The sequence below is a fragment of the Rissa tridactyla genome, chromosome Z (assembly GCF_028500815.1).
Source record: "Rissa tridactyla isolate bRisTri1 chromosome Z, bRisTri1.patW.cur.20221130, whole genome shotgun sequence".
Lineage (NCBI taxonomy): Eukaryota > Metazoa > Chordata > Aves > Charadriiformes > Laridae > Rissa > Rissa tridactyla.
The window spans coordinates 49,629,585-49,643,253 of record NC_071497.1 but is presented as its reverse complement, the minus strand read 5'-3'; the positions used below and the strand labels follow the sequence as shown (position 1 = coordinate 49,643,253).

Genomic DNA, 13,669 nt, shown 5'->3' with positions numbered 1-13,669 from the left:
CCCAGGTCCTTACCCAGCCTAGCCTAGCCTAGTTTAGCCTAGCCTAACCTAACCTAGCCTAACCTACCTGCAAGCTAGCCTGTAAATCCCACTGACTTTGTCTTTTCACCCAGAACAATATTTCAAACGACTACTGGAGAGAAGAAATGCAAAATTAAAAATTTGTTTTTCTCTTCCGTTTCAATCATCAGCACTGAAACAATGGTAACAACACTATCAAATGATAAGGAAGGCGGGGAGTATAGCATAAAAGGAGCACTTTAAATTACTTCAGATAGAGGAAGGAATTTTCCACTTCTTATCTGGAACTGTCTATTCATGCCCCTGTGAAATATGGGCACTGCTGGCAGAGGAAATGTATGTGTGCACCCTAGTATACTTCTGCCCTTAAGTGTCTGGGATATCTCAGCATAAATCAGACGAAGAAAAACGCCATAGCATGTTTATAAACCCCCTTCTGCCAAGAAATAAGTTTTCCCACTGGCACTCACATTCCTACAGTGAGATTTGAAGTTTGATGTTATGTCTGAAGAAGTCGCCAAGGACATAATGAGCATAGGAGGTTATGTGTAAGTACAAAAAAATCTGCAGAAAAAAATGTGCCTTACTGGTTCTCATCCTTACTCTAAGTGGCATTGAGCTCCTGGCAAGACCATCTTCTCTCCCTGTGGTGTCCTGGAGAGGTGAGAAATGCCCCCCTGGCAAGCGGGTGATTTCCTGGCAAGCACAGTGGGGCACCATGCTTTTCCTGGTCATATCTCCCATCTGGGACCTTAGGAGAAGGGTCATGCAGTTGTACCTGTCTTTCCTGATAGTGTGGCAGCTCACTTTTACTGCTCAAGAATCATCATTTTTTTTCTAGGCTAAAGAATGTATTCCTTTCTCAGAAGGAAATAATAAATCAGCGTTAAATAAAGGGTTAAACAACCAAACAAATGGCTTTTGAAAGGCTTAGCCCATAGCTCTTGCAAAATAGCTCCCACACTGCTTGCCTCTGTGAGGACAACTGGTGTGACTAATACTGCCAGCAGTTAAGCTCAGGACTGTAACAAGATCCAGCCGTAGGAAGAACAGCTCTTTTCAAACATCAGGCAAATACATAAAAGCAACAAAATCCCACCTAGCTTTGCAATGTGGAAAATCCCTCTTATGGGTAGCTGCCAAGGTAAAGCTCCCACAGATGACAAGGGCACCTGCAAGAGCTTTGGAGCTGGACACCAATTCCCTTCCGTGGTGCTGGCCACCTCCCTGGCACAGCCTGGCAGGAGGCAGGGAGACAGCTGGGGTGGCCCTGGCAGCCCACAGCCCCCTGTGGGGTGGCTTTAGGGCCAAACAACCAGAGCTGAGACAGTGGTGCCTACCTCTGGACCCTCTTGAGAGCTTTCCTGTGACAGCAGCTGGACTCAGATGGTCACTGCTTGCTGGGAAAAAAATCCCCTGGTGTGATGGGAGAGGGTTGATGTTGGAAGGATTGATGTTGTCCTCTGAAAGGAATGATGTTGGTGTACTCCCAGCCTGCCCTGTGATGAAGAATGAGGCATTGCAAGGGGCAATGGCTAAAACATTTCCTTCAAAAGTGTGCTTCTGACCTGAACTATAATGCTATTATAAATACATCCATTTGTGTGGCAATGCACCTCAGCGGTGGAACCAAGGTACAGGGCTCAGAAGTCTACTTATGAACTACTACATGGATATTCATATTCTTCTTTGGGAGATGTAGAATGCAATTCAGCCAGTGGGTTGTATTAGATCTGGCCAATAAGGCCTGATGCTAGCCCTTGGGATCTGTTTTTCACAGGAAAAATCCTCCTCCAAAACACAAGGGATTTTTCTGTGCACAACTTGCAGTTGCAAACACACGTAAAGCCTTTTTAGCTGTGCAATTTGCTGTGCTGTTTTTGTGGTGTGATGGCCTAACGGTATGAGAAAGGAAGATCAGTAACAAGAGGTAACAGCTTTTATTAGACTAGACGGAAGTGGGAATGCTTCCAGGCACAAAGGGTTTGGAGAAAGGCTTTTACGCTTAGAACATTTAACGATTTTGTAAGCTGCAAAGACATTCAGATGAAACTAAATATAAAATTACGTTATTGGAACACAAGTTAGCTGGATATGGGAAGACTAGGATAAGATCTGGAAAAAAATCTAGCTTTTATTTTTGGAAAATAAACTTTATTCTCCACTCCAGCTATTTCTCTTGCAGACAAACCTCTGTTTATAAACTACTTAACCAGCATTAAAAAGTTACCTTTATATAACTGCTGGCGTCTCTTAAAACAAGCTTCATGACTGTTCAGCACGTGTTAAGTCTGAGTCTCCTGGATTTCTCAAAAAGTAAACAGAGCGTAACCACGTTTTGTTTCCCTGCGTCATGAGGTGGGAAAACATGTTCTGTCTGGGCACGTTGCTTGTGTCAGGAACCACTGCATGGGGATGCTTTCTGCGTAAGGTCAGCAGCCCTGAAATGTTTGTTGTGACATGGAAAGAATCTTGTTCTCTTCAAATAGGAAACATCACCAGGATAAAATGTCTGCTCCTTTTATACATGGCTTTTGTTTCCAAATCCTTGCTATAAAAGCAATATGCAGATGTGTCTTAAAACTAATTTTCTATGTTCCTAGCTGTTAACTTTATGTCTCCTTTCCTCCGTGACTAGATTTTTTTGGCTACCTAAATTCAAGCCTATGTTTTGGCCAGTGGATTACACTAGTTTAAGCACTGGTAAATCACAGCTCTTAAACACATGCATACTTGGAAGCCCATGCTCTGGTACTATTGACCTCAGTTAAAGTAAAAGAGTAAATCCCAGGCTGCCTCGGGGCCATGGGGCTGATGTGGTGCAGTACTGGACACTCCTATTTCTCACTGGCAGGCAGAGTATTTGCCCACTGCTGGCTCGTGTTGATGTCGTGTGACCAAGGCTGCCAGTGAGAAATGGGAGGCTATGCAGAGGCAGCAGAGGAAGTAAACTCATCTCCAGACCACAAGCAAGTAACAGGGAAAAGTGTCAGTGTTTTTGTCCATCCTCTCAAACTGGCCAAAAGAGGAAGCAGCGTCCGTGACAGCTTCACACCTCTCACACCGTGGCAATTTTGTGAATTCAGCAGAGACCCTGGCTTGCAAAAGAGTCCTACCTCATTGCCGCTGACTTTCTGCTGTCATCTAAGAGAGTAAGTCACACCAGGCAAAGTTCTCAACTGCTTTCAGATGAGGAAACACATACGATGCAAGCATTGTGCTCACAAGGGTCCACCAAACAGATACGGAGCTGGCAGGAGTTTTAGCTTTACAGTTTCATCAGGTGGAAAATGGGTGCAGTTTGGAAATGCTTTTGGAGGGAAAAAAAAATCCAACCCAAACCAGCCATCTGTTTGGCTTTGGCCACCTATGAGTGATCTTTTGCATTTGCCACCTTTGAGGGCAGTTCGGCTCCAATGCAGGCAGGGGTATTTCAGAAAAAGCAGACCGGTGGCATTTCCATGCCAGTGCCCTGCAGCTGGAGCAGAAGAAGAGGACAGATGAGGGAAGCCAGACAAGAGCCTCCTGGCAGATCCTGTCCAGACCTCCCAAAATGTCACTTGGAGAAGATGTGACAGCCTTGTCCTCCTTACTTGTCACTTCCTGGGAATCTCTGAGGGAGCAGGTCATCTGGTCTCTAGATTGACCTTTGCACTCGCAACCAGCCCTACAACACTGTAGGAATATGTTGATTTTTTTAAGTTGTTACTTTCAAGCATTCATCTCCCAGGCTACAAGGTATTACTCCAACCCCAAGGCGGAGGCAATCAATAGAAAACTACTGACTATGGTGTCAGCATAGGATAAAAACGCAAACCATTATGTTTCTGTGATATACCTTAATCCTGTATTTCTATATTTCTGTATGGAAGCAATTTATTTTTATGATGCAAAGGCTGACTTCTTTTTAGGCTGATTATTAGAACCCGATTCTACTGTTCTTAAAGAATCTGAATCTGCATATTCAGGGACAATATAATCTATTTTTTTAGGGTAACAATTTTTTACAATTTCATTTTCTTAGGGGAGTGTTGTAAATAGCATCACTCGTTTTACATTTTTTCAAAAATTATCCTTTCTCCTTTAGTAGCAGCTCCTGTCTTTCCTTCTCATTCCCAACGAGCCTCTTCTCAGCAGAGTGGGAAATTCACTGGTTTTGCAAGGGAGGCTGTGAAAGGATTAACTAAATATCAAAGACATGCCCAGTTCTGAAATGAGTCATGCTTCTACACGAGTCTCTGTGCCTCCCTGTTCACTGAACTCAGTTTCATCGCTGGATGAGACCCACAGGCCCATCAAATATGCCACTACCATAATAAGGAGGAATTACGGCTTGATAGGCTGGGAAAGTTCCCTTTTTTAAGTGTTAGCCATTACCAAGTCACTCATAATAGAAGTTGTTATAATAACTTCTGACTTTTTCTAGGAGTTTAAAAGTTTGCACAAATAGTGACTGTTACCCTGCTACTGTGAACTGGGAAGGAGAGGGAGATGTGCCCTATTTTTCTTTAAAAAAAAAAAAAAGAAAAGATGAGAGAAAATAAGGGTTTAGTATCTTGAAATACTCCTAGTGACCAGTAATCGCATTTAGCAGAAATCCTTTTTAAATACACGTGAGTGACTGTGACAGGATTTAATGCTGGTTTCAAGGACAACAGCGTGAGCAGCAGGAGCTTATTTTTAACTATTAAAAAATTATAATAACAAGAAAAGATCTGTTACAGCCAATGCGAGCTTTTCCCAAGAAGTGGAGACCAGAACTGAGTCCAACTCAAAGCCAAAGAGACTTGAAGAGAAATCATATTAATTGCTTAAAGAGAGAGCAACGCTTTAAAAAGTGTTTGAAGTAAAACAGGGTTTTGTGGGGATTTTTTTGGTAGAAGAAAAGCTTTCTGTTTAATATAGATATGTCTGTCAAGATATTTCCTTTCTGGGAAAATGAACAGTAACACACAGTACTCCAGCTAAATCCAGAGGAAGTTGTGTAGTTTCTGGCCTACCAAGATAAGAAACTTGAGGAATACAGCTGACAATAAGAGTTACAGTGAGTAGACATGGTGGTAACTGGTGTGCAGGGGGCAGAATTTCTATTTGAAAATCTCAATATTTAAGCTCTTTAACATAGATTTTGACTTTGCAAAGGCATTACTATGTTTTAGCAGTTACTTTGTGGAGGAGAGTGTTAACTGTGTTTACTTCCATGCTTTCAAAAGCAGATTATACTATTTGCTTAGAAGATTGAATGCTTCATTGCTGAAGGAAACGTGGTTTTAGGATGCTAATTGGAAGAACTTGGGCTCAAGAAGGTTGGTCTTAGAAAATGAACGAACCTTGCAGCCTCTTGTGGAGAGAACTGAGGCAGGACATGAATTTCTCTGTGCTCTTCTATCCATCATTTACCACTGCTTCACCATGAGCACATCCCCCCCTCCGCTCCCCGAAATTAAAACAGAAGGCTGCCAATTCATGTGAGCCACAGATTTCAATTTTAATGTTGTGCAGGGAGAAAAGGAATTCATCCAGGACACAACTAATGAAGAGAGCTAGCCTAAACTGTGTTTGGAAGCAAGGTGGGCTTGGTGGTGCATTGCTGCCCCCCGGTTTGCAGCATGGGCTGTGGCACTGTCGTGTTTGCAGGCTGAGAAGCAAGATTGTCCTCATGTTCCCTGTCAAAGTTTCCTCGAGGAACCCTCAGCACTGAAAAAGCCCCTGCACTTTACCAGGATTTCTTGAAGTTAGTAGAAGTGTGTGAAACACTGATATAAATGCCTATGTGAGGATTAGTAGCAAGATTTTTGGATATTAAAAAGCACAGTCACCTTAATGGAAAGCATCAAATACAATCTTACTTGCTTTGTTCACCTTTTTTTGTTATGCATCAAATCTCTGAAGCAAAGTGAATTTATTCTGCCAGTCAAAACTGAGGACTGACACTGTCTTTTAAGATTTATTCTGTATCTTTGTCACCCTCATTTCTTGGTCTGCCCTCTGGTCGCTCCCTGGAAGGATCCAGTGGGAGGGAGAAAACAGTTTAGGGCCACCCCTGACTAGGGGCAGGCTGGGTTGGAAGGCGTAAGGAGTGGCAGGACGCTGCAGTCCGTGGGTGCTGTCTCCCCCTGAGCACTTCCGCATCCCCTCTCCAGCCTCCACTTCCCTACGGCTGCTCTGAAGGAATTCACAGCTGTCCCTCCTAGCAACAAGGCCTAGTCCTGAATGATTATTTAGAGAGTTATTTCCACAGGCTTTTGTCCTGTTTTCCTTTGGGCTTTTTCTTTGTTTTGGGTTTGTGGGTTTTGTTTTGGTTTGGTTTTTTCAATTTAAAAATGAAGTAAAGCCAGAGCTGACATAACAGGCCAAACTCATGTAAGAATTGCTTTGGACAGCTGTAGTTGACTGTGACTTGTGAATAACTTTTTCCAGAGTAAAATCTGGAATAAGCATTCTTCAGTTCTGCTGTAGCTACTCTGAAGTGTCATGTGGGGTACAAGGCCTTTGACCCCAATCCCATAAATCCACTCCAGAAAACAGACTCTGGATAGAGGAAACCCTATTACTTTTAGTGCCATTTCCCCAAAAGTGCAGCATGGCACATGTAAACAAGGTGCTGTGAGACTAGCCATGAGAACAGCCACAATTGTGATTGGGGCCTGTGCTGCACAGCACTGGTGTGTGACTCCTATAAGAAAATTTTTGAAACTTTTTGGCCTACAAGCAATCCCATCTTGTAAGAATCTTTTTTCATCTATGTTAAATTTTCAATGGGAATTTGAGATTTCACATTCACTATTTTATTGATTTCCATTTGAAAATCATATATGTTAAAAACTTATTTTTCTACATTTGATTAACTTCTAGAAAAATAATAACTGGAAGGAATACCAGAGGGTTTCAGTCAGCCAGGGGCATAATATACAGCTTTTTCTATGACACAGCTTCTGCTAACACAATAGTGATAAAACACAGACTGCTCCAAAATGTTACAATGGCAAGGAGAAGAGAGATGATCTGACTCTTCAGCTTTCTTCCTTTACCTTAAGGCCTCTTTACCTTTAAAAAGTAAGAGTAAAGCAAAGATATATTGGTTTTCTATTTTCTTTTTCCTTTTTATTTGTTCATCAGCTGTGTGTCTACCAGGGTCCCCATCTTTAAATGTTCTTCTAGACACTGTCTCAGTACAAATAATTTCTATTACCTCACAGCTGGCCAAAAAGTAATTGAAATCAAATGCTGGTTTATGAGCTCCTGTCCATCATCTCTAGATCTTCTTCTTTCTTTCAGGAACAGTTCATTTTTCTTTCAATTCCCTTCTGCAAACCCAAAAAGAGTTTATTGATGAGCAGCACGCTCGTAAAGAACTGAAACACTGTCTTGCCCAAATACATGTACATTCACCTACAATTCTTACACTTGTCTATAATCTGACTTTGCCCTCTAGTGCCCATTCTGGGTTTTTTCCTGCACTGCTAAGTACCCTGTTGGCTGAAATATGTCAAAACATATTTTTATTTGGCGGTGAGATTTTTAAGGGTAGTTATGAACTAAAAAGAAAACTTAACGGTATGAGTGTTTCTGAACAATTAGTGGGACATGAATTAATAACATCAATGAACATATTCCCACCGCAGGCAAGTGAGGCAATAAAAAGTGGGATGCTTCATAAGAGAGCAGCTGAAAATATTTCGTGCTATTTCCAAGTTTCAGTAAAAACGGGGCCATTTCAATAACAGTTAATTGCACTGCAGAAGCTACCTAGGATATCGGAACCAGAAAGGTAAGTAGGCTGATTGCCCTTTGTTGTACAGGCTTGAAGAAGTGAAGAAGTGCAAAAACCAAACAAGCAGCAGAAATAAGATTTGAAACAGTCTTGCAGGGCATTTGAAGTGCTGTTAGTTACAAAACCCGAGAAATACATGTCTTGCTGTAACATTTGTGGCAGGGTGTCACCAGGCAGAAAAAGGGTCTGTTACTTTGCTCTGTTTCTTTGGTCTCTTCTGTTCTTCTGGATCACGGTGAAGTTCTCATCTGTTTTTATTTCTGGTATTTCAGCTTCAGACCTGATACTCATGTCTCTCGTCACTTCTTTAGCTTGCATCCATGAGTGGTAGAGAGAGTATGTACATCCTGCAAAAGAGACCTGTGTCATAGATATGGTACTTGAGATCTGGTGTTCCGTTGCTATTCTTCTTACCATCCATTTTTTGTTCAGATGTAACTTTTTATTATCACCCCTTTGAATGATACTCTTGGGAATGGTTGGAGATCAGGGAAAGTTCCTCACCTGATGGAACCAGCCTCTAGCAATTTCAGCCCTCTGGGACTCACATCACCCTCTCTTGGGAGCCACAGCCATGCTCCCCTCTTCTTCTTTATGCCAGACCCAGAAGCCTGTGCCGAATGTATACCAGCCTTGGCCACAGAAAAGAGCTTTTTTTTTTTTTTTTTTTAAGTTGTTGGGTTTTTTACCAAATTTTTACCAATTTTAATTAGGTAATAGAGCCTGGATATAACTCTGTTTTCCCCCTTACTAACATAGAGCAAGTGACTAGGGAAAACACAGCCATTTGAAATGGAGTTACCCAGGGACAATCTCCCAAGGGTAAAATCCGGGCTTGATCTCAAAGAAATTAGTGGATTTTTGCTCAGTTTGTTGCAAGTTGTTTTAAATAATTTTATTATATTGCAACTATTACTCAAGGCTGTGTGGTTTGGATGGAAAACTCATTGGAATACCAAGGGCTATATGTTTCTGTGAGTCAATTTGTGAGCAAAGGGAAAGAGGCAGAAAATTTCATGCAGCAATAAAACACAGCACTGAATGGTGAAGTTTGATATTGCAGTAGCCAGGATGAAGACGTCCATGAGCAAGTAGGATGTGCCACAGGCATATGTGGCTTTAGGGTGCTCTTGTGTAGAGAAGTTATTTCAAATGGGCTTGTGAAAGTTAAACATAGCAGGAAGGGAAAAAAAGCCTTTCCTCCAGATAGTTAGAGGAGGCAAAGACACTTCAATTAAAAGCAACAATGTCCAATTGAGAAATTATTGGAGAAGCCATAGCTACTGCAAACAATATCCTATGTAGACAAATCCCTCTAGAATTACTTTACCTCTTTGAAAAAAGCAAATATTAGAATGACTCAAATGTAAAAAAAAAAAACAATGCTTGGAAAAGAGCTTACAAGCTTTGAAAGTATAATGAATGGTCTCAATCTAAGGCAGGACCTCTTAAATAAACAATATGGTACTTTATTTCTCATGCAGACTCAATCAGTACAAATCTAGCAATTCCTGTAGGGTGAGAGATGTGTAGTCCATTCACAAATACATGATTCTCTATATGTAGACGAAATAGAGATGGAAAGCAACAGCACATTTTCTCAGCCAAAAACACCATAGAATGACACTGTTTATCATAAGGTTACAATCCCTTCCAATGGAATAACCCTCACTGAAAAGTCATATCTGCTTACCAAGGGAAAAATTTACTTACATTGAATAATGCATTATATTTGCAAAAATAAATTTCAGCAACATAATTATTTAAATATGATCATAATTAACTAGAAGCACTGCCACAAGATAGATGATAGAACAAATAATAATTATAAATATTTTTAAAGCTAAGTTACGTCAGGTCAAAATCTTTGTACCTTAGTTGTTAAGCCTCCTTATGACTTTATCAATCAATTGAAGACATCTCCTCATTTCTGCACGGCTGATCTCCCAGGAGCACAGGTTGTGTTGTTTGTCTTTAAGAAAACAGTCTATTTTTTGGAAGTACTTTTTCAGTTTCAGCCTGTTGACTTCTTTACTCCAAAAATAGTGGGTTTTCTTCTTGATTACACATGCCTCCAATTGCTCAATTTGCTGATAAAGTCCATTTTGGAATTGTTCTAAAGCTGTCCCATCCCAAGCAGCTAGAGTCATATTTTTGCTAAAGATATAGAAGATGTGTTGGAAGATTTCTTCAATGGCCATTTTGACAGTCTCTTTCTGTCTGGGCTTTAGAACCTGCTCAGGAAATCTGAAGGACATTTTCTCTCTTAGACATTGTTCAGGAAACTTTTTGCCCATTTTGTCCAAAAGTCGCAGGCTGTTCTCAATCACTTTTCTTTGCTGTAAAGGAAGGTGATTACACTGAAGGCTGGAGGTGGTAGTGGTGCACAACAGTATGAGGCCAATTAGTAGCAAGCCAAAAGCATTCATGATAAAGATAAGCTCTCACGTTCCTCCTTCCCGGTGTATAAATTCTGAGAGACAGGCTGGGATGCTTGCAGATCATTTGTAGGCTCCTGTTTCTTCAAAATCTTGAAATTTCATTCTTCTGTAGGAGAAGTTTTCTTTCATCATTTTTTGGTTTTTAAGGTTTTCCCCCTTGTGTATGCTTTTGACACTTACCACTTTCATTTTCTGCTTTATGACTTCATTGTCTTTTTTGGGCAATTTTCTTTTTATTTCAACTGGATATTAGAATGTTATGTGTATCTTAGATTATCTATCCCCTCTCCCTCAAAAAATTTTATAGGAAGTATAATGAGAATTTAAAAGAAAAAGTTACAGAAAGATCCTTAGTTTCTTAATATTTTAACAGTGGAAGAACACGTTGAAATAAAATAACGCTGTCAGTGATGGGTCAGGGACCTGCTGAATACTACTGCCATCCTGTCTCCTCAGTATGATTTATACTTCCAAAATACAGTTAAGCTTTCTTTACCTATTTTTATTTAGGGAAAATATTTTCTTTCTCCTCACCTTGTTTTCTCTTGACCACTTAGACTCAAAGGACAGATATCATATCGTTAGAATATGCATGTGTGTGTATATATATACATAAAATGTGTATGTGCATTAATAGACCTATGTGTATTTTAATACATACACACTGCAAGTTAAATGAGGCCTTGATCTCACTTAGAGACTGTAATTGCCATGCGAATACAAATACTTACATGGGAACAGGTTGGATACTTGGACAAAATGAGTAACTGAGCAATAATTAATATCAATGCCAGTAGTGCACAGGTCTGAATTCTGATGTTAAATGAGAAGAGAATGAACAGACAAGACAAAAAATACTCTAAAATTCAGCCATTTGCTCTATGTAATAGAGGAGGTTAGGACTCTCACAGTACTCTGGGAAATCTGGCTCCTGGCTTTGATTTTATTTTGATGAAAGCTAGTCTTAAACTATCGTTTTGCTGTCTCCCCAGTGTCCTGTGCAAACATATGTCATTGCAAAGGCAATTCTCTGCAGGTGATTATGTCTTGATGAAGAGGTCAGGTAAACTGTTTTTTTAGCCTGAGACCTGGCTCTGTATTTTCATTCTGTTGTTGCACCCATTGCTGTGTGGTTGGCTTCACTCCCAGTTTGGTAGTCACTCTGTGACACTCTGTTTTCAGCACATAGGTATTTGGGAGGCTTTAAAAAGTCATAAATTAAGATAAGCACAATTATTCACATGAGCAAACTCCTTGGATGCCCTGATGTTGCTTAAGCAACCTTGGATTGGATGTAGTGTCAGTGTGAGGAAAAAAAATGAATCCCTTATCAGCTGTGACAGTACTAAGTAAAAAAGAATAAGAACAATCAGACTGGTATATAAAATGCACAACACAGGACCAAGTCTTCATTTAGTGGGAATATTTATTACTTTGGAAAAACTGGCCTGAAGTGCATTATTGTGTTACATACAAAATGGCCATGGAGATGCATCACTTTTGCAAAAACACAGCTGTAGAAGGTAAACACATAACATACTACAATCATCATGAAATCAATAAAAAAAATCTATTTAGTTCAGGAAAAATATTAAATATTGCTACAGCTATTTCCATAAATTATACACAAGCATTTTTTTTTCCAAACTCTAATCATTATATGAGCTTAATCCTTCTATAGATTTAAACAGGTAAACATCTTCACATTTTGTGTGTCATTCAGACACACAAAAGTTTTTCTTTCCTCTTGCAAAATTCCCTAGATGGGATACAGTGGCAGACGGGAACTGGGTTCTTGATCTGGATTTGGGAATGCAGGGATCGGGATCAAAGGCAGATGAACAGACAGAGCCTTCCTTGGATGCCAGCCATTGAAGAAAAAGAGCTGACCCCTTTGATCCCTCAGCTTTTATACCGAGCACAACGCAGATGGGCTGGAACACCCTGTCGGTCAGTTCTGGGTCACCTGTCCTGTCTGCTCCTCCCTGCAGGTGGGACCCCTCTGTGCTCTCCCACTTCCGACCCTCCAACAGGCCAATAACGAAGTGAGCTGACCTTGGGTGTTACAGCGATAAGTACAAGCGAGACCCTCTCTGCATACCATTCCTTGGTATAAGTTTCAGATAATCAGGTCTTATCAGTTTCTGGAAGCAGACAGTGTCTGGACAATATGCTGTTAATTTCAGAGAGTTCAGTACTTTAGAAGAGGCTTAGCTGGAAAGTAAAATTACTGAACAGAAAATTATTTCTGTTTTACCTTGAACCAGGACACCAATCTCCCTGTTTCTGGCTACGGGCATGGGGGGCGGGGGGAGAGCTGAGCCAGGACTCCCCTGCGGTTCCGGCTGCTCCTGGCGGCAGGCTCTGATGCGGGGCTGCCACCCCAGTGCATGGACCGCAAGACTGGTGGACACTGCCCACCATGCCAGACACAGCCAGCCCCAGCAGTTCTTGCGCCTCTCAAGCCCGCAGAGCAGTGTCTCCCTGGCTGTGCAGGGAGTTCCTCCTGGGCCGTGGGTCCAACACCCCCCGCCCAGGTCTCCAAGCCCTTCTCAGGCCCGCCTGGGTTCCCTGCTCTGCCAAGACACCATGTGGCCTTGGAGAGGGCCTGTGAAGCCACATCACTCTGCTCCGGACTAACAGACACATTCCACTGCTAAGGGGTGGGTTTTTTTGGTTTTTCATTTTTTGTTTTGACCACAGAAGGTCTTGTGCCTGGCCGATGGCAGTGATCCTGTTATCCTCCCAGTCACCTGCACTCGATAAATCCAGGCGTAGCCAGACTGTCCCCAGTTGCTCTGTATGACAAGTCGGATAAACTGAAATGCTCTGGGAAGCATATTCTGCAAAGAAAACACGGCGAAAATACCCGTCACTCCTGGAGCGTGAGCAGCGGCAGGAGGCCCCGCATGCCTTCCTCTGCCAGCCTGGCCCGTGCTCCGGGAGGCACGGCTCCCGCCCTGGCTGAGGGGACAGCTTCTGTCTCCTTGCCTTCTGCCACCCAGCACCCCTGTGCCTCTGCAGAGCAAACGCCCGGCCTCAGCGAGCGGGCCGGGCCCCCGTGGAAACCTGAGGCTTGCTGGCTCGGGGGGAAATGGAGCCCAGGGGAAGTCCTGCTGCTGGGGCGAGGTGCTGGGTGTCCTCCCTGCCACTGCCTGCCCACGTGGGGCTCGGTCTCTGTCCCTTACTTTACCAGGGGGAACAAAACCAACACTGGTGACTTCTGCTACCGTACGTGGTAGATGCACCCACACCAAGAAAGCCCCAACAAAGAGCTGATAAAAAAGCCCGTGAAAAAACTTCCCAACACAGCTCTTGTTGCACCCACACAGGCATGGTCAGCATGTATGCATTTCAGGCCAAAAGTGAGGAAGTTGGGCTCTTCAGGCACTGGTGGGCTACATGACCATACATGACCACACATGACCACAGA

General features: G+C 42.2%; 1 protein-coding gene across 1 annotated transcript; it reads right to left on the bottom strand.

Moving 5' to 3' along the window:
- Positions 1–9,669: 9,669 nt before the first annotated feature.
- On the bottom strand, positions 9,670–10,224 carry LOC128902910 (interferon kappa-like). Its single transcript, XM_054186637.1, has one exon. The coding sequence runs from the start codon at positions 10,222–10,224 to the stop codon at positions 9,670–9,672; it is 555 nt and encodes a 184-aa protein (XP_054042612.1).
- Between the last annotated feature and the right edge of the window lie 3,445 nt (positions 10,225–13,669).

What these genes read in the sequence shown, in the direction of transcription:
- LOC128902910 (XM_054186637.1), bottom strand. Translation starts at nt 10,224, where the DNA reads ATGAATGCTTTTGGCTTGCTACTAATTGGCCTCATACTGTTGTGCACC.